The 26,649-nt window shown below is 44.5% G+C and overlaps 3 protein-coding genes across 21 annotated transcripts in view; 2 read left to right on the top strand and 1 right to left on the bottom strand.

Annotated features, from left to right (window-relative positions):
• LOC100116320 (sodium/potassium-transporting ATPase subunit alpha) overlaps nucleotides 1-7,382 on the top strand; it is a 76,379-nt gene extending 68,997 nt beyond the window's left edge. For 14 of the 19 annotated variants that reach the window (XM_016984933.3, XM_031928767.2, XM_031928768.2 and 11 more), the window contains one exon: nucleotides 13-7,382. In XM_016984933.3, coding sequence (XP_016840422.1) covers nucleotides 13-133 — 121 coding nt within the window. In that variant the 3' untranslated portion in view covers nucleotides 134-7,382. The remainder of the gene's footprint in view (nucleotides 1-12) is intronic. The other 5 variants (XM_031928764.2, XM_031928765.2, XM_032599079.1 and 2 more) reach the window with 1 other exon arrangement.
• Nucleotides 7,383-7,572: 190 nt separating this feature from the next.
• On the bottom strand, nucleotides 7,573-9,813 carry LOC107981034 (ribosomal RNA processing protein 36 homolog). Its single transcript, XM_032599091.1, has 5 exons — nucleotides 9,744-9,813; nucleotides 9,443-9,640; nucleotides 9,102-9,294; nucleotides 8,129-8,639; nucleotides 7,573-8,049 (listed from the first exon to the last, which is right to left on the bottom strand). The coding sequence occupies exons 3-5, from the start codon at nucleotides 9,147-9,149 to the stop codon at nucleotides 7,910-7,912; spliced, it is 699 nt and encodes a 232-aa protein (XP_032454982.1). The 5' UTR covers nucleotides 9,150-9,294; nucleotides 9,443-9,640; nucleotides 9,744-9,813; the 3' UTR covers nucleotides 7,573-7,909.
• Nucleotides 9,801-26,649, top strand: part of LOC100115406 (DNA-directed RNA polymerases I, II, and III subunit RPABC3) — a 47,999-nt gene continuing 31,150 nt past the window's right edge. Inside the window, exon 1 of the mRNA XM_001599532.6 lies at nucleotides 9,801-9,962. Coding sequence (XP_001599582.1) covers nucleotides 9,890-9,962 — 73 coding nt within the window. The 5' untranslated portion in view covers nucleotides 9,801-9,889. The remainder of the gene's footprint in view (nucleotides 9,963-26,649) is intronic.

Here is a 26,649-nt window from a genome sequence, read left to right as displayed (position 1 = left end):
TTCCTCTCGCAGATTCGTCTGGTGGCTGCCGGCTATTCCGTTCATGCTCGCCATCTTTATCTACGACGAGACGAGACGATTCTACCTGCGCCGAAATCCAGGCGGCTGGCTCGAGCAAGAAACTTACTATTAAACACGCAACACGCAGAAAACGCGCGCGCGAGAGCGAGAGAGAGCCGACAGACGCATACCCACGCAGAGAAGCGACAAAAATATACCGATACAACAAAATTATCTGCTATTAACACTACCATCATCATCACCACCACCACGACCGCCACGATCACCACCGACACCACCACACCCAGCGACAGATGTCGACGTTGCAAGAGAAAACTACTGTACCAATCATCCACGCAGCGGAGAATATATGATTATTATTATTACTATTATTATTGTTGTATCGATAAAGATGACGAAGCCACACATTTTACACGGAGCGTGCTTACCAGCAAAGAGACAACAGCGACAAACAAACTTCATAATAATAATAACGATGCAAAGCTGAAGATATTAGCTCGGCTCGCTTGGCTTTAGCTTCTATATCTTCATCGATAATTAAGGATCACGCGAGTAAAGTACACAAAAGACGGCAGCAGCTCTTCAATGCTAGAGCGCCGAGTAATAATAATGATACTATGTAAAAATGAACAAAAAAAGAAAAAAAAGCATCATCGTTGTGTGGGGTATGCGATGCTCGTCGTTTCGATGCTCTCTCTGTCAACGGGGTTTGAAGAACACAAACGGAAACTCGCTGTGTGCCTCTTGGTGATCTCTGAAGATTCTGCGACTCGCGCAACCAGGAAGATGAGAAGACGAGGTTCGAGAGACGAAGCCGCCGCCGACATGCAGCAGCAGCATCGAAAATCGAAATCGCGCTCACTCCGAGGAGAGACGCAATGGAACGATGAACTACGTACATTGAGTAACTGTGCCCGAACGCAAGAGAGCGAGCGAAAGCGACGACGTGTGAAAGAGACGCGAAAGAGTGCAAGAGCGAACACAAGAGAGATTACGTAGAAAGGCCTAAATTGTCGAGGCGTAAGGCTAAGTAGAAAACAAAAAGTAAACAGTAGACGAACAAAAATGGTAACCGATAAAAATTAACGTGGCCAAGTAAGAGGCCAAGCAGATGCAAGATTGAACACTGGAGTCGATGGGTAGAGCAGAAAAAATACAAAGGTAAATTTCGAAGACAAAGTAATAGAACACAGAAGGACGAAACAGACACTTGATAGCAAAAAATACAAATAAAGGGAGGTGTTCGAACATTAGACTCGATCTCAAACTCGGCAAGTGTGCGAGTACGACGTGTTTTATTTTCCCCGGTGCACCACCGAGCGTGTGCTGCTACACGGGACGATGTAACAATACAAAGGTGATGCGCGCGACGCGTTCTCCGCGTCCCACGCATTTCCACGATAATAAGTTATTACGAGAAATGATGAAGTAAAATACGAAGAGCAGCAGCCTGCGGTTGAGCAGAGTCAACGGCTGAGACAATTCTAACGTAGACGTCTTGTGATACTGACGAACTTCTTAGACAAGAATAACAAATGAAAATCTAATAATTATAAAATTAAAAAGAAGATAAAAATGATAATTTATGAGATTATCGTATTATTAATAAATAAAAAAAGGCTTTGGAGTGCCCGGATAATTTGCTATGCGGATCAACAAAAAAGAGCGTCATTGTGAATTTTCCGAGCGATCCGACCATGTTAAAGGATTTGGAGAAGTAGACGCAACCAAACAACAAAAGTAACACCCGTGGCAAGATCACAGCAAAATAAAAATGACTACAACACAATATTTCAAGAATGAAGATAAAAAGAGCCAGTGCTACGACGTCACGTGACACCAACACTTATAGAAACTAATGAACAAAGAAGAAGCAAGAAAAACAATACAGTACGCTAGATAAAGGCACGCCCTAGTTGACAAAACGACAGATAATAAAAAAATAAAGGTCGAAGGACACTCTAATGAAATAGCAAAAAATCGCGTTTGCAGTATTCATTATTATTAATTAATTAATTAAGATGGCGAAGATGGAGGAAAAAATAAATAAAAGAATCCACGTATAATGTTGTTCGGTTTGAGTCTTATCCGAGTAGCTAACGCATCAGACCGCAATGCATATATTCAAATAGTTAAGTCTTTGTTGGAGTTCTTATACTGGAATGCCACGAGAGAGATGACGATGATGAACGGGAACGGAAGAGCGTGTACTTTTGGGACGAGCCGGAGTGAAGAGTAGCGGATCAGCAGAGGATTGGAAATGGAAGCAAGACGAGGAATGGATGACGACGTTGGATAGTATATAAATATTTAGCGCTTAAAAAAGCATCACTACCACCTAAGGAGGATTTAATTAAATTAAATAATAAAAGGAAAAAATGAAAAGAAAAGAGACAAAAATACGTTATTTAATTAATGCGCGATTGCGATTCCCAGAATGAACACTGTGTGTTGCGGGGCGAAGTGTAGCCGCAAAAGATAAATAGCGAAAAAATGCAAAAAAAAAAAAATAATAAAAATTAAATAAAAGAATAAAATAACGATTAAAGTATAAACATGCAGGAGTATAGTGAAAACAATGTTATTGATTATGAAGTAATGGTATATTTACAGAAAAAAGTTTAATGGTCAAATTGTAATGACAGCATGCGATGGTAGACACGATAAAAAAAATCATGAATTATAAAAGTAGAGCAAAACAAACGAGATCGCGCGATGAGATCGTCGAAGCAAATTACACGCAAAAGTAAGATTTAACGAAAAAAAAACTATCCATTAAAAGTTTAATGCTGTTTTAGGGTGAAGCGAGAGATTGCGAAAAATAAAAATAAAGTATACAAAAAATCCACACACATTCTTTGCGTAGGTGAACCAAAAAAAAATTCATGCTAAACATAACGGTATAAAACAAACGTGCTCTTAGTTTTTTTCCATAGGTTTAAAGCAAGCGGAAAACAGAAACTGGCTCGCTATTTCAGCAGAGAGTTAAATGAGAAAAAAAAATAGAAACAAATTCTAATCACCCGACCCCGGAACGCTGAACGCCCTGTCTCGCGACTCCGCGGCATCCGTTGCTATATACAATTCCGACGAGAATGAGATCTGCAGACGCGACAAACTCGAACGACGCTCTTATACATCCTACAAGATGATGACTTACATGCCTGCCATCGCATGACTTTCGGCTGCCGGGACGTCGCCTATAGTTCTGTTCCCTACTTTTCCAACGAGCCTATCGCCGGCTCGTCGTTAAGGAAGCGAACAGAGACACGGCTGATGCTCCCGGACACTAGCAAAGCTACCCAAAGTGTTCATAAAAACCAAAACCAAAGAACGAACGAAGACACTCACAGGACTACGACTATAAATACGAACAAGACACGATCTTCCATGCGGCTGTGTATCGCAGGCCTCGCGACGCGCCTCTTTGCCAGACCGGCGTTGCGTTAACGGACTGTACCGGTATTCAAGAATGGGAATCAAAAAGCATACTTCGCTGTCGGAACGATCGCACGCGCTTTTCGCTGCAACAGCCAAGTCGCCAAGTCTTGGCCATGTTTTCTCAGTCCGCATTCGAGGGCTCGTTATTCCGAAGCAGCGGGTAATAATGCGACAGCGTCCGGTCTCGCGTGACATTTTCCCTGTTGACACTCGCGACGAGTCGATGCGGCCGTAAGGTATATACTGTACGTTATGCGCGCCTCTGAGCTAAACCCGCGTCGGACTCGATTCGAGCTTCTCACCCGCGCGATTCGATCGCCGAGGGAGAAGGCGACGATCGGCGCCCGCGACAACACCGAGCTCGCGCGCGTCTTGCGTCTCGTCGGCGCTGGGATCTCGAGGTGCGCGTACAATATTTGTGATACTTTAAAGGAGTGAGATACGATTCAAGATCAGAACAAGTAAAGAGGCGCGTCACGTTTGAATAAGCCGCAGGCTCTGCTTTTCCGGAGAAGAGAGAACACCTACCCTCGCGCTCGGCCGTCATCGACGACACATTATTACTATATACTCTATGTACTCTATCATCCATCGCGTATCACGAAAATAAAAAACCTTCCGTTTGAACAAGTAAAGATACTCCTTCGAATCTCAACGAAAACTGTATACATAAATTATATGCTATATTTATAAAAATATAGAGTATATTACACACGTGCGACGCACGCAAAGAAAAAACGTTACACGAGCACCGGAGAGAGAAATACAAGGAGCGCCACGATGAACGCACGATATGTAAGCTTTTTACGTCCCAGCCGTTAACTATATATCTATCGTAACTATACGTACTCGATACACGTTACACACACACACACACACGCGCGCGCGCGCGCGCACACACATACGCGAAGCACGCACCTGTATGATATGCGGTGCGCGTAAAGAGAAAAATAAAAACCGCGCGGACGGATGCGAGTTGTACGTGTGATATGATGAGAAGCATATACGCGCGTGTATCTTACAAAATATATACGTTAAACGCGACACGCTCTCGTTATATTTCGGGACGTTCGCGGCGATCGGCTGCACGCGAGGCGTTGATTTTTTTCTACGAGCGCTATATACGCGACGATATATACGAGGAGGATTGTGTATGTGAATAATAATTATATGATATATAAATAAATAAATATATATATATATATATATATATATATATATATATATATATATATATATATATATATATATATATATATATATATATATATATATATATGATCCCGCGGTTGTCGACGCGCACAGGGTGTTCCGCGACCCGGGGCTGCTCTTATATACTCTAAAATACTACTATCCCTTTCCCACCCACCCATTCCCAGCCCTCAACAAACAAAAGTAGGAGAGCCCACGCATTATACAGAGTTTAAACGATGAAAACACAACAACAACAAAATTATAATAACAGAAAAGAAAACCATGCTTTGCCGTCGTGCGCCGCCTCTCACTTTAGACTAATAATTTAAATATTATCGAGATATAATAATAAAAAAATAATGATTATTATGATAATTATAATATAATAATATTATTAATAATAATAATGATAATATAATACATGTTACAGTAAGATATTATTAGATGTAATTATTATATATGGTTTAGTCTAGATCGTGTTGTTGAAGAAAAAACAAAAACAAAGTATATAATAAGAACAAAAAAAGAAGAAGAAAATAAAAGACAAAGAGACGACGAGGAAGGACGAGTTATGAGACGGGAGAGAGTGAGCGGAGAGAAAGAGAGAGAGAGAGAGCGAGAAACGTGGAAAAAATTAAAACGAGAGAAAACATGCAAAAAAAATAATAATGACGATGAAGTATACACGAGGAGCGAGTAAATGAGGTTGACGAGAAAACGCGAGGACGGATGAACAAACGCGACGCAAAATAATACAAAAACAAAAGTCAAACGTGCGAACGAGAAAATTTTCGCGGTCCAAGACCGGTGCAGTAGACTACACTGTAACAGAATGGGACACACGATGGGATCCTGCGGCGGACTGAGCAGGAGACGTGACGGAGCGCGCACGCGTTTTTCGTTTATTTTTTAATCAACCTTCTGTTTGTGTATATTGCTTCCCATTAACGTGTACCGTTGTTTTATCTCGCAGTCGATGATAATTTTTGTACTACCTTGTATTATTTCAAATCGATTCTTATCATTTCGTTATTTCGTTGTCTCTGCGTTCGAGGCTTGATCGCGTGAGAATCGATCGGACGGAGGTGGAGATCACACACGAGACGGAGCTGGCCATTGCTTTTCTCATCATCGCTTATTATGCTGATGCGGCGGCTAAAGAGATAACACTCGAGAATCAAGCTTTATGTATGTGTATCAATGTAACGCACACGCGATGTGCATTAAACGCGCGCAGCGAGAGCATTAAGCAACTAAGCAACGTGGATGTATAACTATAGCTGTATTCGTCGATATCTATAAAAAAAAAACAATCTATAAAATGAAATAACGATCTAGAGAGCGTGTGTAAAACAATAGCTTTATCAACGTGTATAGGACATATACAGAGCCCCTCGCGTGCGACTTTTTTTTCGTCCGAATCGGCAAGTCGAGGTAATTCGCGCTTGTTCATAATTTCTTTGACGAGAGGGTCAGAGAGCAGCGAAGAGAGAGAGAGAGAGAGAGAGAGAGAGAGAGAGAGAGAGAGAGAGAGAGAGAGAGAGAGAGAGAGAGAGAGTATATTATTGTCGTACAGGAATCGGTAAGAAAAACGTCGGTCCTGCGCAGCCCGCCACATATTCTCACACGTTACTTACTTATCTATAACGGACACTGTGCGACTCGTCGACGCGACGGTACCGCGACTGACATTACCGGACGGAGTAACGTAACAAACATAACGACGATCGCGAAGAGAGAGAACGAGAGAACGAGCGCTTGAGAGTGAGAGAGTGCGGCTATTAAGAGAACAAAAAAATGAAGATAAAATCGAATAATGTTTTATTAATATTGTACATATTTTAAATAATTGAACGAACGGACAGACAGATCGTGCGTGATCGGGGAGCCGAGCGCTCGGGCCTGCGGCCCGTTCACACGTTTCGTTCGCGGCTCGACGCAGGCGCGCGCGCGAAGCGTCCCTCCACTAATTTGCGTTTTTCCTTTTTAGCACCGAGATACAAAGAGAAAAATGAACAAAAAAAAAACAATAAAAAGACAAAACGAGAGGCTCGAAGTTACGAAGGTTTAAAAAGACACACGCGCAGTCACACATACACACAGCGGCACACTCGCGCGCAGGGATGAACCTTCATCGAGAGGTTCGACGACCCGGCGGCGCTCATTGGCGAATTGTCAAAGGGACCGTTGCGCGACTCTCGCTGGAGACGCTCTGCATTTGATTACAATATACTCAGAGAGACTCAGCTTTGTACCATCCGCGAACGCGAGCGTTACTCAACAGCTCCTTATTCTGGACGATTCGCCGATTGCGCAACGAGTCTCGCGATGTGAATCGCACGAGAATGACACGCGGGTGTGCGGCATTTAAAGAAACGAATAATTTAAAAAAATAAAAAACCATATACACACACTGAGAGTGAGAGAGACAGAACCAGGTGAGCGAAGGAAAAAATGCAAAATTGCGAATGCGAGCGAGTGAGAGAGCGGATAATATTAAAAAAATATGAGAGAAAAATAACTCGTACACTGCTCTAATTACCCGAACTCTTGTAATTTCTGATTGACGATTTCTTTCATATGATTATTATATCGATAAGTTCTGTTTTCACACGCGAATAAATTAAGAAAACAAAATAACAAGAAGAATAAAAAAAAACAAACGAGAGACATTGTCCAACCCAAGTGTCATTACTTTTGATGTTAAATAAAAAATACATAATTAATAGAGGCATCTGTTCTTCGCGGAGCCTTGTATCACACTCGTACCCCTCCGGGTTGGCACGCATTCTTTCGTTGTCGTTTATTTCATCGTCGAGTTGTATGCACTATTATGGGTATAGAACAATGTTGCGCTATGGCGGTTCGAGGTGTTTGGCTGCGAAGAAATCGGTTCGTCATATACACGACGGTAGGTATTGGCGTATAAAATGTTTCTTTATTTCTTACAACAAATAGTTTGTACAGCAAACTATTATCGACGAAGACTCTTTTAGGCCGCCAGTGAATGAACGATTTAGTCTGACTTGCTGCTGACGTTAAAAATTATTTTGTAGAAAAACAAAATTTGCATAAAATATTCTCTTACTCTGATAGCAACATGATAAACTTCCGTAAAAAGCAAACGTAGATACGAAATTACCTAAAATTTGCCTAACTCTGATTTCATTTTAGTCGCATTTTTAAATATTTCATTCACTGGATAGTCAACTATTCAAGTTCAATATTTACAATAACGATCAACATTCAATCTTTATTCCGAAGCTGAATTATCTAGCCTCACGCGATCTTTCTTCAAATTTTTCTTCCGTATCCTTTGAATGTGCTTCTTGAGTTTGCCTGAATTTTTAAGTTCTTCATATTGGGACACCAAATTCTCAATACGTTTTTCAGCTGCAAGTATAAAAACAAGTATTAAGTAATAGTAATCACTGCAATCTACATACATTGGTACTTATAAAAGACAACTTACATTTTTTCTTGAATATAGGCTTCTCACCACTCTTAATAGCATTAGCAATCTCTTCTTTTTCTTGTTTTTCTTTTTCTTTTTTCTCATTTTTCTTTCTTTCTTCTCTCAGTTGATTTTCTAATCTTTGAATGAGGTACTTGATTTTTTTTATTTGTTTGGGATCTTCTTCAGTCTCCAATTCTTTTTTTAATGCCTCCAAATCATTTTCGCGTACTTTGTTGAGAAATGCATAAGAATTCTTAAATGCTTTTTCATCAAATGTTCCGCATAAACTGTCAAATCTAGGATCTCTTGGAGCCTTCTTCTTTACAGGTATAATTTCACGAAATCTGGAAACTTGTTTCTTGGCTGACTCCTCACGAGGTCGGTTTTTGTTTTCTCGTTTGAATGCAACTGCTTTAGTTTTTTTTACCCCAAACATTGCTGCATTGTAAACTTTTGTACCCAATTTTTCTTTAAGTTTCTGTAAATCTTCAAAACTCATTTGAGACAATTCTTTTCTGATTTCCGTCTGTGAAAATGAAATTTAATTTGTTAATTTTACATACTTGCGAAGACACTGAAATATGTAATGATACCAATAGCTATTTTCTTTGATTTATCAATGAACACACAACTTGATACATTGATATTTAGTTATTACAGATATAATTTTGAATTTAATTAATTCTACATTTCAGAAGAAATTTGTGAAAGACCAAGGCTACGTAGCATTATCAACATGAGAAAATATAACCTATACATACTTAAACAAGATTTGTAGAAAACAAAATTATTACAAGAATGTTAAATTGTATTATTAAAATTATACTACATAATTCATTTTTATATAATTAGAAGACTTGTATTTTAAAAATAAAAGTTTTAAAAAGCGACAAAACATGTATTTGTAAAACATAACCTCACACTCTAGTACCTCATTATATTATTTGTTCAAACATTAAAATTGTTAATCAAAAGATAAATACAATACCTTATCTTTATCCCTATCCAGTAGGGTATCTTCTTCGTCTCCACTCATTCTTACTTATTGTTTACAATCTGGTCAACAATAATATAAGCTCAGAGCATTCTACCAAAACAACAGATCATGTGCACTGTGCAAGGAAACTATTGTTGTTTTCTCTGTTTTTAGGTTATACAAATTTCCTTCTCCTTTTGAGTTCCTGCGAAATTATGTTGAATTAGATAAATAATTTCTGTTTAGGTTATTAAAAGAGTTTTATTCAATTTTATAAAAAATACTCCAAAAAACATAAAAATTTGATGTTTAAAAAAAATAGAAGTTTATGAAAATTATTACATAAAACTTACCTTATTTCACCCCAGAAATACGATTTGACAATTTTTATTTTAATTTCTTTCTTAGAGTTTATGTAAACTACTTGAGAATACAAATAAGTCAGTCTGCATCAGCAACAGCACATATACTACCCATGCTCCATCTATCTTCAAGGTCGCGGACGAGAAAATTCTGCGCAGGTTTTTCGCGAACGCGTAAGTATCAAAATTCTCCTCCCGCAGAAAGTAAGATATCAATTCGCAATTTGTAACAATATCAATCAAAAGTTTCAATAAGCTGTTAAACGAAATATACTTAAATAGTTAAACTTACAGGACGGGTGTAGCGGAGGGTGAAAAATTAATGCGCTACGGCCCTGAACGCTAGAAGCTTCCAACAACAGTAGAGCTGCAGGAGCGTCGAGAGCACATCAGCGCCGCACAGACGCAGACGCAGTGTAGTTGTCGTTAGCTGGTAAAATGGCGGGCGTGCTGTTCGAGGATATTTTCAACGTGAAAGACATCGATCCCGATGGAAAGAAATTCGACCGAGGTAAGTTCAATTGACTGTACGAGTAGCTAAGTAATTGCGCAACTGTTAGCCGTATTTTGTTTGCTGCCGATTGGCCAAAAAACAGAGATTTCCGATCGCCGGTCGGAATCTGATGAAATTGCCGGGAAGCACATGGCGTGACAAGAAACTGTTTATTATACAAATTATTTCTTTGAATTTGTTGAAAGATATTGTTCAAGACGTTTCCGTGGCTTTTCCAGATCGTTTTACGATTGTATTAATCAAAGATCGTTTTGAGGTTAAGTTGTTTTTATTCACGTGCGAAAACGTGAAAGAAATTCGATTGGCTGTCAACGAGTGTCGCTGAGTGGTTTTTTGGCGCGCGATTCAAAAGCGTATCGTTGGTGTTAGTCAATTCTCAACGCTTATTCATAAGTTCGATTGTTTCATCCAAGGAATATTATATCAATCCAAAATATTTTTATCAAATCTGGTTTGTAATTGACCAATAGAAGCTAACAATTGAATTATAATTTAGATGACCTTTGCGATGAAAGACTATTAAGATTAAGTTGGACGATCTAAAATTGCAAAAAACTGTGCATAGGTTTAGCTGATTGGAATTATTTGATTAAAGGAAGGTTTCCAAATTTGTAACGCATAATCTATGATTCGCCTCACTCGTATAATATAAAGGTGTGAATTAAAGGGAGTTTATGGAATGCTTTGTTCTTGATGTATTGAATATGACTATTGAAATCTCTACCTTCTTTACGTATTTTTATATCATCATCCATGTACAGGGAGTTAGAATATTCCATGATTCAACGATACTTATCACATTTTACTTCATAAAATTGTCTCATTACTCGATAACAGCAATATCTATTTAAGTATTGATTATTATTTGTATAATCACACCCACTATAGAAATCCAAAAACTTCTCCGGTTCACTCTATTTTCGTCCCAATCTCAAATCTAAAAAAGTCAGGCCACGTACAACTAGACAAACCGGTCTTTCCTATACACAATTAAGCCAGAGCTTTTTTCGAGTGCGAATTTTTTCCTCCCAATTCCCAACAAAACAGGCCGATTACATACAAAGGCGAAAAAACCAATCTAACTTTAAAATAACGTCGAACATCGGAGCGTGCAGCCTTAAACGCTTTGGCGAACAATCGTATCATTTTTCGTGAAAATTTGTCCTGCGTCGAATAAACGTCAGGCAATATAAAGATTACGCAAGCGACCAAATTACATCGGTTGTTAATGACTCGCCTATAAGCAACTTGTCCAACACTCGCGGATAAATGCGCTTCTCTAGAACGCGGTATACCTACAGGTGCTCGTGAAACTCGAGCGCGATTATTAGCGTTACTGCAGGCTGTTGTATGTGTGCGCGAATATACGGAGAACGCTGCTGGATTGCGTAATGCTCCCCCGTCGTCGAGGCGTATGTATCTCGCGGTATTTCGTTATCGTCAGCAGCGCCTGCCGTTTATCGACTTTTCCGTCTTTTCCAGCTGCAAGCGTTGCTTATATGCGCTCCGGCTAATATGCTGAAAATGAAAAGCTTGTCGAACGCGGCTCTTTGTCGGCTTGGCTTGGCAAATCGACGTTTATCCTCTCTGCTACGCTGCGAGGGCGGTAAGGTGAAATACTTCCCAAGTATCCGAGGTTTTTTCATTAGCGGATGCTCTACTTATGAAATTCATGAACATTTTTTTATTTAAAATAAAAATCGTTCAACGGACGCCTGTAATACTAGACTTTACAGGACGATTAATCAGCGAGTTATTTCTGAGAGCAGTTGTTGCGTAAACACGAGTAGATTTTTCTATTTTCAAATTCTCTCGATTAATCATCGAACTCGCTCCTCCGCACGTTACTGCTTCGCGTGGATGAATTTTGCATTTCTCGGCAACGGAAGTTTATGCCTCGTCACAGAGAGAAGTGGCTGATCGCCTGTAAGCTCGAGCCAAATTTACCGAAAATATCAGAAACTCGCATCGCGAGCGGCGTGCACGAGACTCTTGAATAGTGTACCACTGGCTGTACTACTCGCGGTATAAGTAGTTTCACGACGACCCCGACGAAAGTCGCGTTCTCAAGTTTTAAATGTACATGACGCTTCGCGCGAGTTTCGAACTTGGAAAAAGTTCTCCACGCACGAAACACAAACTCGCCTTAGTAATATAATAGGAATTCACTATTAACTCGAGCGGTTTAATTTTCGAAGTAATTCATTTTTCAGAACCGCAACCTATATAACGATGCGACTAGAAAAAGATCATCGGTTGGGATCTATAAAAGAGAAGCTACAGCCGCAATAAAACGCTCCTTTTTCTCTCTCCCTTTCTCCGGAGATTCGCGCAGATGGTCGAGAGAGAGAAAGAGAGAGAGAAAATAAAAATTGACGAGCGAAAAAGAAAGCATCAGTCGTCGTGAAGCTATAGATGAAGAAGAAAGGAGAGGAGAGCGCGTGCAAAAAAGAGCAAAACGTCCGCAAGCGCCCGGGTAAAGGAGGGGGGGGGGGGTATGTTCGCGCACACGTCCGGGGAACCCATAGGGATAGTGTAGAGAGAAGAGAATCGGCCGGTCGATGCAGCGCGCACAGGAATATTCTCCGGGTGGGGACTATATATATATATATATATATATATATATATATATATATATATGCCAGCAGTCGACTTCTTCTGGAAGCCAGTATACAGAGCCACAGACGCCAGCTGCCATCAGGGGAAGGGCGTGCGAGATCAGCCGCGGGAGTAGGGGGGGGTCGACGCGTACACGCACACGGTGCACACAGCCGCGCGGTTGAATTCGCGAATCGCGCCTGAGAGAGAGAGAGAGAGAGAGAGAGAGAGAGAGAGAGAGAGAGAGAGAGAAGGTCGAAAAGGATCAAAAGGGAGAGAGATAGAGAGAAAAAGCAGGAGAGAGAGAGAGGAGAGGTGATGCGCGTTGGAGGGGGGACACGTGGAGGGTTTTTGTGCGGCCAGGAAAGGGGTGCGCTGCTGCTGCTACGCTGACGCGGTCAAGGTCAGCCCCTGGCTTCAAGGTCGCGCGAGAGAGATGTCACATCTCAAGAGGGAGTGAAGGAGAGAGAAAGCGGGGAGAGGGAGGACTTTATCGCGTCTGATGTACGTGTGCGAGATACTCGTGTGTGTGTTGCAGCCGCCGCCGGGCTATCGTCGCGGCTGCAGCTCGAAGGGGCTGTCTTTTCTCTCTCTCTCTCTCTCTCTCTCTCTCTCTCTCTCTCTCTTTCTCCCTGTAATTTCTACTCTCTTTCTTTACGTCTCTGCTCAATTTTTTTATTTTCTCTGGGAGTGCATATTTGCGAATGTGATTCATCCACGAGAGAGAGAGAGAGAGAGAGAGAGAGAGAGAGAGAGAGAGAGAGAGAGAGAGAGAGAGGAAAAAGCTTTTTCTTCCTTCGCCTTTTTTTTGAGATAAATCAATACGCATGGAGAGGGCTGGTTTCTTTCTTTTTTGCGGAGGTTTTACTGCATTTGTTAATGACGGCCGTTTCCAGCTCAACGGGGAGTTTTTACGTCGCGATTTTATGCATGCGTTTAAGGCTTTAGCGCGTGATGATGCGATTATACTTATGGCTGAGATGATCTTGGGTTTCTCGATTAACGTTGACGCGAGTAGCGACGAAAATAGCTTCCACAATTCAGCATCATCAAAGACCTTTCAAATTTTGATAGAATCGCATAGCACTGATCGCGCGGCAAGGCAGAGTCGGAGATGCAATCTTCGTTATTTATTCGAATAGTAAGCGGACACACGTGTCCATCGTTTGATCTATAAATAGCATCGATATTTTGGATTCGCAATCGTAAAACTCCGACATTGCATTCCTCTCCATCTTCTCTCGATGATATTGCATCTGCTCCGAGAATAGAGGCTACGCTCCAAACAAAAATGACCTAGTACTCGTACAGTGACTCAATATTTCGGATTGTTCCTTCATCGCAGCGTTATCCAAACCTGTTAGGAATTCGTTTTTGAAAAATCAGTTTCCCTCGTTGCGATGCAGATGAAACCGATCCCTCTGGAAACAATCGAATCAAGTGCCCGCGTATTTGCACACCACACAAACCTAAAGCTGTGAATTAAGCGAATTCCGTTAGAGACGTGCGGACCCATCGTTGACTGCGTCACAGTCAACATTGACCGTCGGTCTTAAAATTTAACAATCCGTCGAATTCTCCAATGAATAATGGAGCTTTGAACGAATCGAATATTCCGTTGCAGGTCCTTAATATGAGATAGGATATCTCTCGTGAGCCGGTTACCTCATACTCACCGCGAGGCATCGAGTTTCCGGGAATCGCAGGTGATGGCGCGCGTATAGCCGCGCGCGAGAAAGGGATGAGTGAGAGAGAGAGAGAGAGAGCGAGAGAGAGAGACTGGTCTGTTGCTGGGCTGACGTGTACACGCGCTGCAACGATCACGACACGTGACCTGCAAGCTGCAGCCTCTGGAGAGAGAGAGAGAGAGAGAGAGAGAGAGAGAGAGAGAGAGAAACTCGCTCGGCTGCTTCTTCTCGTTTTGCCCCGTGTAATTGGTTGCTTCGCTGCTACTGTTGGTCCAAGCTTTTTGCAGCTATATATTCTGATTGCATAAAGCTTTTTCGAGGCAATGCAGGGTGTATATAGCGCGCCTTTCAATGATTTATTCGTAATTAGGAGCTTGCTTTTGTCTCGTTTTGCTCTCGAACGGACGTTCGAAGGTCTTTGCTGATGCTGATGTGGTTGCTCACGCTTCTCTCTATTCTCTTTATACCCGCTGAAACTCCAATAGCCACTTACCGCGGCCTATCGCCATTTTCTACTTTGTCCTAACACAATAATCTAAACTTAAAGTCGCTCTATATAGCTGCATCTTCGAGAGAGAGAGAGAGAGAGAGAGAGAGAGAGAGAGAGAGAGAGAGAGAGAGAGAGAGAGAGAGAGAGAGAGAGAGAGAGAGCGTATAACATTCGCTAAATGGAAGCTTCTGGGATTACAGGCCCGCATGGCGTCTTTTAATCTGCAAAAAAGTAAATGTCGTTAATGACAAATTGAGCGAGCCCAGCGCGCCTGTGCAGTCTCGGCGCTGTAGGAGAGTGAGAGCAGATTCGCGAGAGGGGAGGATCAGCGAATGAGATTCCCTCTCTCTCTCTTGCTCCCTCGGCATTGTTTCGGACTCTCTCTCTCTCCCCCTTCGCCACCAGGACGTTGGTGAAGGTCACTGCGGCTCTGCTCTCGAAACTTTTCAAAGCCCCCCATCTCTGCTTGTGCCTTGCTTCCCCTCTTTCGTTCAGGCTCTCTCTCTCTCTCTCTCTCTCTCTCTCACTGTTGCAAAATTTCTATTTTAAATTCGCAATTTTACGTGTGTATCGGATCTGCTAAAACATTTGGTTATCGGTTTATTCCCTGTCGCGATCGCCGTTTTTGTAGCTCTCGAGCGAGTTCTCGCCATTGTTGGCTTTCTATGATTGAATTAGTACGGTATTTGTGGAAATTCGAATTTTTCGTGTAGAAATATATATGCAGTTTCGGATTTCGGATACTGATTGCTCCATTCGTTTGAATTGAATTTAGTAACGACCACGGGAAAAGGGGGATTGTATGCCGAAGCAGTAAAAGCGTACTTTTTAATTAACAAAACTTCGATGAATTTCGTAGTGTAATATTTGAAGCAACATAAATACATATAATCTTATAAACAGAAAAAGAAAAACGCAGTAGAACTTAGCTGTTTTACATTCGATGATAAACCAAATAAAGGCTGTAGAAATTTCGATTAAAACAAGGCTGATAAATTCATTACTCTCGCGTATATAAAAAGAACTCGATTAAATGTTATACTTGCGCCTTCCGGCTGTTATCATTTTCCTTGTAATTCCCGCGCCCGGAAATCTTAATAAGCGCTTTTAACGAAGCTTTCAAGACTGCGCAATCGCTCGTTTAGCAAATTTCAGAAAATTTCCTCTGACAAATTCACAACGCCGATCATCGAGAAAAATTACACATCCGCCTCATCTAGAAAGAAAATTTATTGTACAAGTTCTCGTAACGCATATAATCAGCTGCCGTACATTAAAGAGTTCCGTTTTCCGAGGGATATCCTTTCCTCGTCAAATCCCCTAGAGCCGTTCGAGCGTAGGCTGAGAGGCCCGATAAGACTTTAATTGATTAATTAAAATAAAGAGGTCCAGGTAAATCGATAGCACGTCGCTCTGAATAGATTTTCAATTCCGAAGGCTTGATTGCGTCCGCGGAGAGTATCGTCGTCGTTGTCGTCGTCGTCCCGCGAGAGACGTCGCTCACCCAAACGAATGACATCTTTCTCTCTCTCTCTCTCTCTCTCTCCTTTCATTCGTCGATCCAATTGTATAAGTCTTGCGTAATGAAGCTCGTGTATTCGCGCAAGTGCGCCGCGTCTCTTCTCGGTTTTCGCGAAATTACGTAGACGAGGAAAAGCGAAGGAGACGTTGATCGTGAGACGTTCTCTGCTCGGCGATCATCATGAGCGCTTGAAGTGGTAATGTTGCTCCGGGATTATGCCGTTGATTTTCTCTTGAATCAATGATACCTTTTATAACCGATCGGAGTCTAATTAGCCTTGAAGGGTATAAGCCGATTGTAATCGTTTCTCATGCAGCTGCTATTAATTAACTACAATAAAAAGGTTCCTTTGTACAAAAGGCAGAGACTGAACTCAAACACTCGACGAATTCGTTAAGTTCAAAGCTTATTCCGTTTAATTGCTGAACCGTTCTAGAGCTTGCAACCTTACAAAGCTGTTACGATGTTTGGTTGGCAATGAAGTATTCTACGTCGAGCTTGCAAACAGCCACTCCGAGTAATCGAATTGTTTATGTACGAGCATCAAGCTTCCCTCGTAACAACTCGGCTATACACCTGCTCTAACGGCACGTGTAATTCGCTTTTATGAAAAATTCAAATTCAATATCCTGCATAAGTGCAGTATGGAAAATATTCAATAGTCAAGCCGGTAAAATCGGCACACATCGCTGCACGAGGCAGTTCTCCAAGAATAAACCGCCATTAGACTCTACAGTCAGTACCATCGCTAGTTCTTTGTCCGAGCACGTGCCGCATGGGACACCTCCAACAGAAATAGGTATATTACATACACGCACAGCCGTCTCCTCGCGAAAAGGTACAGTCGGAATTAGGCTCGACTCCGGGCGTCCGTTGTGGGGCTCGAAATACGCACGTATCCCTACCCGCAAACCCGTCAACCAACCCACACTTTGAAGTGTAGCTACATATACCTACACACATCGATCGGCTATTCCTATATACATCCCCCATAGCATCGGCAACGGCGACGGAGGGGAATCCCCGGCGGCTGCGCGCAGATATCTGGCAACAACGCTGCGACACGTGGCGTGAAGCTGGCTATACGTATATATACGCTTCTCGAGCGCTGCAAAAATTTCGCGAAAGGGCTCGCGCACACAAAGAGAGAAAGAGAGAAAGAGAGAGGGACGAGTCGTATTTCGCATGCGAGACACGTACGCCCGGTCTCTCTCTCTCTCTCTCTCTCTCTCTCTCTCTCTCGCTTTTTGCTCGGCGCGCGCTCATCCTTTATCTCGTCAAGCCATGTTGCTTCTCTCTCTCTCTCTCTCTCTCTCTCTGTTTCTCGTTCGCTCTCTCATGTCCTTGTCTTGTGCAGAAGCAGGATGGCCGTGTAGCCTATATATATGTGGGTCCGCGGGCGCTCCTCGGATTCTTCGTTTTGCACGGCGCGACCTACTTTTCGCGAAACGCGTTCGGACGGGGTAGATGTGTACAGGGGAGGGGGAGAGAAACGTATACCATATATAGAGAGATGAGCGAATAGATGTTTCGCCGGTCTCTGCACGAAAGAAAGGGAGTTTAGGGAACAAAAGATCGTCGAGCCGCGCGCGGAGATGAGATGGACGAGGGCTACGTGATGGTTTCGCCGCCGGGGCGAAACAGCTACATTTTTTTCGACCGCGACAACAGATGCAAGTGCATTTATGGTAATGCGCGCGCGAGCTCTTTCTCCCTCGCTCGCTTAGCGCGGCAAATTCAAAGTTACGTTTTCTCTCCACGCTCGAAGATGTAGATTTAGGAATAAATTTTAATATTTTTCCCTCAGTGGTCCCCGCTTTCAGCTATACTGATTCGGATCGCTTTTCAATCTCGGAGCAGTCCGACTCGTGCACAGTATGTACACAAGTTTCTTTATGAATATGTATATATAGATGTAGTGCAGCTCTCGACTCGCGAAAAAGATGTACAGGCGGCGATGCTCTCGCTTCTAAATTTGAAACCGAAAAACTCTTCAGAGAAATGACGTCTTGCAAGATGAAGGATGCTCGAGAAGAAATGTCCGAAGGAGCTTGTGCCGCTGCTTTGCTTTTAGCGGCTCGCGACACGAGGGGCGAAGCAAACGGAGCGAAGATGAAAAAAGAGAGTGAGAGAGAGAGAGAGAGAGAGAGAGAGAGAGAGAGAGAGAGAGAGAGAGAGAGAACTCGGAGGAGGATCGATTCGCGCAGCTTTGACACATACAGAGACGAGAGCTTTCTGCGACATGGAGTGAAAAAAAGAGAACGAGAGAGACGGCGCGTGTAAAAACTGTACGTGCACATACACAAGCTTGCGGAGCACTTAAACTTTCGGCTTCTTAATTATACACGACGTCGTCGGCAGCGGCGGTGACGGCTTTTTCTCTCAGCTATACTCCGCCGCACGACGAAGGTTTTACGATATTTTCGTCGACGGGCGTGGTTGGCTTCTACACGACGCGCCGGAGCTGCTTCGATCTAATGAGCTCCTTCGTGGGAGCGCAGGTGGGAGGTTCGGAGAACGCACGTGGTACAAATTGATTGTTGTAAAGTCAGAAAAATATAGGATCAGGAGTGAGAGCTCCATCGACTCCACTCGAATAAAACGTGTCACCGCCGTGTCGTCTAAGAACTTGCTTGCTCAAGTCATTAGCGGGAGGATTTTCAGTCGGTGCGTTAATCAGCCGTATATGCAAACTCCTCGGCGAAGTAGTCTAATTTTATTTGTCGCTAAGGAGAAAAACCTATTTGCGAGGGGGCGCGTGTACGAGGAAAAAAAACTGTGCGTGTAACTAGTCGAGCGGCACATTATTACGAGGAAAAAGGTCGTACAGTCGGAAAGGAAAACTTGCAGGGCTTTTTTACGCTCGTGACCCAGTTCCAGCTCGGACAAATGAACCTTTGTAAAGTTGGATTCGATAATTAACGTTCTTACAATCTCGCGCGGAAAAGAACGCGGTTCCCGAGGGCCAGAGATTAAAGTTCGCGAGAAAGAAGTCACGGAGACGGAGAGAAGCGTTCGCCCTGTGTGTGTCAGGGAAGTCTCGTTAAAACGAGAAAGCGTTGTATCCGATCATGTATAATCGAGTGCCGAGAAGCAATTTCGACGGTCCCGATCGCCGAGAAACAAATTGGAGGGACAAATTTGCAAAATCACTCATAAGCAGCTACTCGAAAACCAGACTCATTTCCAACAAATTTTCGCGAGCGCAAGAATCCCAGCCATCGTCGAGGGGAAGTTTTCTCTCTCTCTCTCTCTCTCTCTCTCTCTCTCTCACTTCACACACGCGTACGTACCCTCACGAACGGATGAAATCGCGCAGAGAGGAAGGGGCCCATACAGTCCGCACACGCAACTCACGTCGCAGTCGAGAGAGAGTGAGAGAGGGAGAGAGAGAGAGAGAGAGAGAGAGAGAGAGAAAGAGAGAGAGAAAGACCAAGCTCGCTCGCTGATGGTTACATCGCATATATACCGACCAGCAGAGAGAGGGGGGAAGTCGCGCGAAGAGAGAGAGAGAGAGAGAGAGAGAGAGAGAGAGAGAGAGAGAGAGAGAGAGAGAGAGAGAAGGAAGCGGCATCAGCGCACAGCCGGCTCGTTCGCCGGCAGTTTGGAGCTCGTGTTGCTAGGCGCTCGAGGGCCAGTGTCAGTGCCAAGGCAGAGAGTAAAGCGCGCGTCGCAGCAGTGCCGCACACAGTATACAGTCCCCCCCCGAGGAAGATCTCGCACGAGGATTCCGCCGAGAGGGAAAGCAAGAGAAAGAGAGAGAGGGACGCTACGACGTATACCATTCCCGACGACAGATGGAGGGACAGAGAGGGAAAGAGAATTTCCCGGGGCGTGCACGCACGCCCGGCGTTTTCGCGACTGCGCGCGCGTGTGTGCCGAGCGCCGAGCGCCAGCCACTCGCGCACGCAGATCACCGCCGAGCGGCCGCTACACCGGAGCGCCGACAGGACCTGGACGACCCACGATTGCCCTTTCTGCACCTCTAGTCAATCGAGCCGGCTGTATCGACTTCTGGGGCATGGATTGTCGTTATTCCAGGTAAATCGCGCTTGAGAGATGGAATAGGGAGAAGTTCTTTGTTTTCCGCGCTCGCGAGATCGACGTCTTTGTTCGCCGGCCGGTCCGCGCCTGTGGCTTCTATATAACGAGTAGATTTTCCCGCTTTATGTGCGAGTGTAAGTGTCGGCGCGAAGCTTCGAGAACCTTTTTCATCCTGCGCGATTCCGTTACGGCGAGCAGTTTTGAATTTCAACGCACAATTTTTCCTCGTCGCCGGCGATTAACCAAGCCAATGGCGCCGACTGTCTAATTGAACGTTTATGCGAATAAAAATAGAACTGGCGAGCGCGAGATATCGATTTTCCCGCGCAATCGTCGTCGCTCGTTGCTCATATTCCATTGGAAAAGTCATCTTCATCGCACTTTTGTCTCCCCGCATCGCATACGGCTCAGAGAGAATTGGAAGAAGGCGAGTATATGCGTATAACAACGACGACGACGAAGCCCTCGCGGTCGATTTTTTTCCTCTCCGCGAGCTCTTTTTTGGTTTCGTTTCGCAACGTTCTAACGCCGGTTACGTACGCGCGGATAAAAACTCGCGTAAAAGTTCAATCGGCTCGCGCACCGGTTCTCGTGAAATACGCGTCGCTAGCACTCTCTATACGTACGTTACACAGTCGATCGGGCGCGAAATATAAAAATAACGAGGATATATCCCTCTCTCGTCCGAGTTGCGCGCGTGGATGAGAGAGAGAGAGAGAGAGAGAGAGAGAGAGAGAGAGAGAGAGAGAGAAGGAGAGTCGAAAATGGCCGTCTCTCGTCGTCCCCCAAGGCTTCATTTCCGAGAGCCATCGGACGTTCTCCCTTTCGTTCCCCGCATACACACACATGCGCTTGTATATCTATAAACCTATACACGTACACATACACCAGAGCACTACGCACGCACGTGTGTAATCTCCGGTGTATAGAGCCGCTCTCGAGTCTATATACTTTTCTGCGCAGATATTGCGCCGCCGCCGCCGCCGCTGCCGCTGCTGCTTTTCGGGCGCGACCTTGAGACGCGCTCGCGCGCATTCTTTCTATCGAAAAACGCGCGAGCGATAAGAACGAGGCGAATCGTGCGCTGCTTGCTGGCTGCGGCTTGTGTTGTTTCTTCCAACACTTTTTCGCCGCCTGCTGGCTTGCGCGCGCTGGAATTTTTCTACCCGGACGTTTGAATGGGCTATCTGTAATTTATTGCCGATTAGGATAACGTATACACACACACACACACACACACGTAGGCTGTTAGACTATTTTTTTGTACCTGCCAAGGCTGCAGATTGCTTTATAATAGCGCTATGGAGTTTGCCGCGAGGATCGAAACGATAATAATCGTAATGGCCAAGGTCTGTGCAATTATACGGTCGATCGAACTGTAGAGAGACACTCGAAATTCTACGGTTCTCGTCCTCGTTATCGGGTGACACGCGTTAACGCTTCGATCGTTCGAATCGAGTATACCTGTATACACTTCAGAGCTCTCTCTCTCTCTCTCTCTCTCTCTCTCTCTCTCTCTCTCTCGCGTATGCGTTTCGAGTGAATTTAAATAGCTCCACAGCCGATTCGTAACATATTGCGCAAAAAACGAGCCGACTTTATCAGCGAGTATGCGTTATCTCGCGAGAAACGAAAGCGTTTCCTTCTTTCCATCGCGCTCGCGCGTATAATAGAGGGATTAGATAAAGTCGCGATACTGCGGAACAACATAGCGGACGAGCTCGTATGTGCGTAGGTACACACACGGGGTGTGTAGGCGCTTCTCTCTCGCGGCTATTGATTTTTCGCCCGGCGTCCGTGTGTGTATTATCGCCACGAGTACAAAGGTGAAAAGAAAAGTGCACGTACATGTAGACTTGGCAGCGTTCCGAAAATCCTCGGAGCATTGTAAATGCGCCTCTGCAAAGTCGGGCTTTATTTTGTACATAAAAACCTTGGAGATTACATTTCCGCGTCTTATCAGTTCCGCCTCTTACTACTTGCGAGTGTATAACGAAGTCGGCTGACGTCAGGCCGCCGAAAAAAATCTAACGCTCGAAAAAGATCCTTCGAAGCCCAACACGCGCTGGAGTAAATGACAGTAAAAAAACTTTCCGTTCGTAACCCAATTAACGCACATGCGCACATTAACGGCCATCGAAACCTCCTAAATTCGCCGAGGCTGTGACTCGTGCTCTTTTCCTCGTTCTTCCAAGTATCCACGTGCGCTCGCCTGTACGAAACGGACGGGGGCCTCTAATATTCTCTCGCATCCGTTCCAATTCGCGCGCTGAGGTTCTTTCCTGGGGCGACTTACACACGCGCACAGACACAGGCCGGCGCGATGAAATTGACTTCTTAACCGGTCGACCTTGAGAGCAGCTGACTCCTTCGGAGCAGCCGCGCGTGTGTATGTGGATTACGCAATGACTCGGTAATACGATGGCTCGCGCGCGCTGGAGACAAAGGAGAGAAACTACTCTGTAGTCGGGGTAAAAAAAAATTTGTACACGTTGTGCGCGTGAAGAGGAGAAAGGGACCAAGAGCGGAAAGAGTAGGGGGGTCACGGGCATTGAATTTCGGCTAGAGAAAAAGCGAGGCACATTATATAGGAAGCTGATTCATATTGATTTCGGCAAGTTTTGTTGCCGAGAGTCGAATAAGGCATGTCTGTTCGCTGGGTTATATTCTCGGCGAAAAAAGAGGATATTCCCTTTGAACTTTCGTCGAAGTCTGTATTGTAGAATCTTGAAGTCTATGCTCTCGCACCCCTCGAGCATTTCATTGCCCCGGTCGTGCATTCCTGAGAGTGTGTGTAAGGCTCTTACGCCTGCCCGTACTACTCGCTTCTCCATTTCCATACGCGCGCGGTCCAAGGCGAAAATGGGTCACCGAGAGATAAGTAATAGGGAAAGAGAGAGAAAGAACTCAGCGAGTCTCGGAATTCATGAAGAATTTGTCCCTCTCGAGAGAGCGAAAAATGATCGGAATATCTCGACGTTCTCGGGAATTCGCGCTCGTTTCCACGAGCTTTTAATATCTATAAACGACTCTCTGGTCGATACTCTCCGGCGGCATCTCGTGTAAAATTATTATACGTGCACCGTCGTATTGGACTGAAATTTCGAATAACACGTCGCTGTCGCTCAAACGTGTCAGTTGGCGAATTCGCGCGAGTTTTTTCAGCAGCGCTTGTCCTTGTGCGCGCATGGATATATCATACACGTACAAATTTACAAATCGAAAATAACTCCGCGTTGACATGTGCTTCTTATCCATTCACAATTGTCGGACGCTTTTCCATTAATCTACCCGAGACGGCCTTGATACGATCGGTGCTCGCCTTCGGCCGAGTAAACAATTCGCTCTTCGCCGTGTGTGTATAAAGATAATTTTTATTTCAGAACTTTGACGACTCGAATGCGCGAGTCTATTCAATTACGGCTTACGCGTATCTCGAAAGCGTGTAAGCTTAGACTGTGCTGCAGAGCATGTATATATATTGCCACTCGAGACAAGCGTTTGCCGGATATGTAAATAACGTTGACTTTTAATTTTACGCCCTTTGAGGTAGAAAATTTTGGGACAGTGAATAGAGAGAATATATTCGACGGATAATTAACGGCATACGCGCTTTTAGTAACGGACTGTATTTTCGCGCAAAGCCCGAAATAAGCTCGTATATTCAAGTTCACCCCACGCGCGCTCTTTTTTCTCTTTAACCCAGTGCGCGCACATGTGCGTTTCATGGCGTATACCTCCAACGTCGATCTTTCTCTCTCTCTCTTGGTATATTTATAGAGAGGCTCAAAAAGGCACAAACGCGCAGGGCGTGAGTCCGAGACGAGGATGTGCTTTCTTTGTTCGCATCAAACTCATTTCGCCGTCGGAGTAAATTCTCTCCGCGACTCCGTCACGGCCTTTTCGCCCTCTCCGAGTATACAATGCGCAGAGAGAGAGAGAGAGAGAGTATATATTATTTATCCGTACGGGTGTGTCAGAGCTTAAATAGTCTATCGATTTTTCCGGCTATATCAAGCACTGACTAAAAATACCGTCGACCTGCCGAAATTTTTATAACAGTGGACCTGCGAATATATCGCTGCAGGTATTGTTCTGAATTTGTCATCACAGCGGGAAAATCAAAACAAGGATACAAGCGTGTGTGCATACAGTAGGATCGATAAGTAGTGTGATTTCCGCACTGGTGGGACGGCACTGCTTACTTTTTTCCTCTTCGGATTCTCGAAAACCCATATCTACGTCTAAAAGTAGTCTAAAAGTAGTCTACCATATCGTATCTGGAGAGCAAACACTTGTCGAATTCGAAATTGCCAGCGAACAAAGGCAAAGCTCCACCCGAAGAATATCTCTCTCGCTCACACAGGCAGTTCAGCCGCGTCCATATAGTTACATCTCTGGGAGTAGCGTACAACCCAGCTCGCGATGACGTACGCCAGCGGTAGCTAGAGCATATATACGTGCATACGTATATACAGCGCTGGCGTGGAGTAGTGTGCATTCCACACACAGACGATGACGTGGGGCGCGAGAGGGGGAGAAAGCGAGCTAGTCCACCTTCCACTTCCACGCTCGTTTGAAGGTCAAGGTTTTCCAGCTCTCTCTCTTTCTCTCTCTTTCTCCGCCCCTCCTGCTCCTCCCCGGGGGGTTGTGAGGAGGAGGAGCTGCTCTCTCTCTCTACTCGTATTTAGAGAGAGAGAGAGAGAGGGAGGGAGAGAGAGAGAGAGAGATAGAGAGAGAAAGAGAGAGTCTGGTCGATACTGGCGGCGGCGCGCGCACGCACTCGCTACACACCCCTTTCGCGGAGTATGCGCGGGTTCAGCGGATGGATTTATGTCTAGGAGAGGACCGTCGTATCTTCAAGAGGGACCGAGCGGGCTGATAACGATTTTAGTCTCTGTGGGACGGATAGCGTAATACTCTGTCGGAAGCATGAAATAACGATGAAGCACTTTGTCGGCTTCTCGCTCGCTCTCCCTCTTTTGGAATTATGGGCTGATTATTATGGAAAGTTGCGCGCGCTGCAGCTGATGGAGGGAAAATTGCAGGGCGAATCGAATTTCGATGCGGTTTTTAACGCTGATGATCCTCTCGCTGGTACACATTCAATTTTTCTCGCATACGTTGGATAAATAAACTTATAAAAGAAGCGCGATGGATTAGGGGAAACAGGCCAATATTGAATCAACTCGCCGATACGAGAAATCAGATAAAAACCGGATGGAAAGGCGGAAGAGCAGGCCAGAGATTAATTCGAAGCGCAAACACGAGAGAAAAATAAAGAGCCTCGAGGACATGTCTGTATGCCTTTTACCACGTCGAGAAGAAAAAACGCGGCAAACATGCCTATATGCATGCACCCCCTGTATTCAATATCGCCATTTTTTGCAGGGCGTAAACAAGTGCATCGCATACATCTCCCTTTCTCTCTTCTCTCGGATTATATGGGCACACATCAGTGTATTGCGAGCTCTCGGAGGAGAGAATTGTTTCGACCGAGCGAGCATGGCAAACAGTTCGCGTCTCAAACGGCTTGTGCAAACCGAGCTGACGTGCGCTCGAATCAGGACACGTTGGCGGAAACAAACGGGGCTGTCGGGTAATATCGTTACACTTTAGCGTGGTCTTTCATCTTAAAACTATGTGTATCGAGAAAAACGATGAAATGGGTCAATTTATAAAATCGTTTACTTCAAACGACCAGTCTAAAAACTGTACCACGGTCCGACGCGCAAAACACGTATACGCAGTATAGGGAGTGGGATGTTCATGCTACATCCACATAAAGGGCGTGTGCCGGTCGGAGGAACTCATGTGTAGTATAGCTCGAACATCGCGCCCGAGAGACGATGATGCAGTGCGGCACAAGCCGCGCGAGGGTGATTTTTGACTCGCGAGGGCTGTAGAAAAGGGGCGAGAGGTTGACGGTCAAGGTGCCTTTGCTCGCGCGACTGACTTCACGGTCAAGATCAAGGGAGAGAGCGTGTGCTGGCCCCGTCTAGACACATGTAACTGCTATATTTAGCCTCTGCGATGTTCGATTGTTCTCTTCTATACACACGCGTTTTATGCGACAGATTCGTTTTCGTAAAAATAGAGCTGCCTCACGATAACTGCTCTGATAAAAAAGCCCGACGCTCTGGCAATCCACTTGTATATTTTCAGTCGGCTCTCGTTGATACGAGAATCGCCGTATTTTTTTTTTAATGCACTCGATGTCGCGCTGAATTATTAAAGATCGATTTTTCCAGCCGAGCGTCGCCTTTGCTGTAAGCGTAAACGTCGACGACAGCCAAGGCCGCGGCGGTGGTCATCTGAAAAACAGCACATTTGCAACTTGTC

The sequence above is a fragment of the Nasonia vitripennis genome, chromosome 4 (assembly GCF_009193385.2).
Source record: "Nasonia vitripennis strain AsymCx chromosome 4, Nvit_psr_1.1, whole genome shotgun sequence".
Lineage (NCBI taxonomy): Eukaryota > Metazoa > Arthropoda > Insecta > Hymenoptera > Pteromalidae > Nasonia > Nasonia vitripennis.
This window is presented reverse-complemented; position numbering and strand designations above follow the sequence as displayed.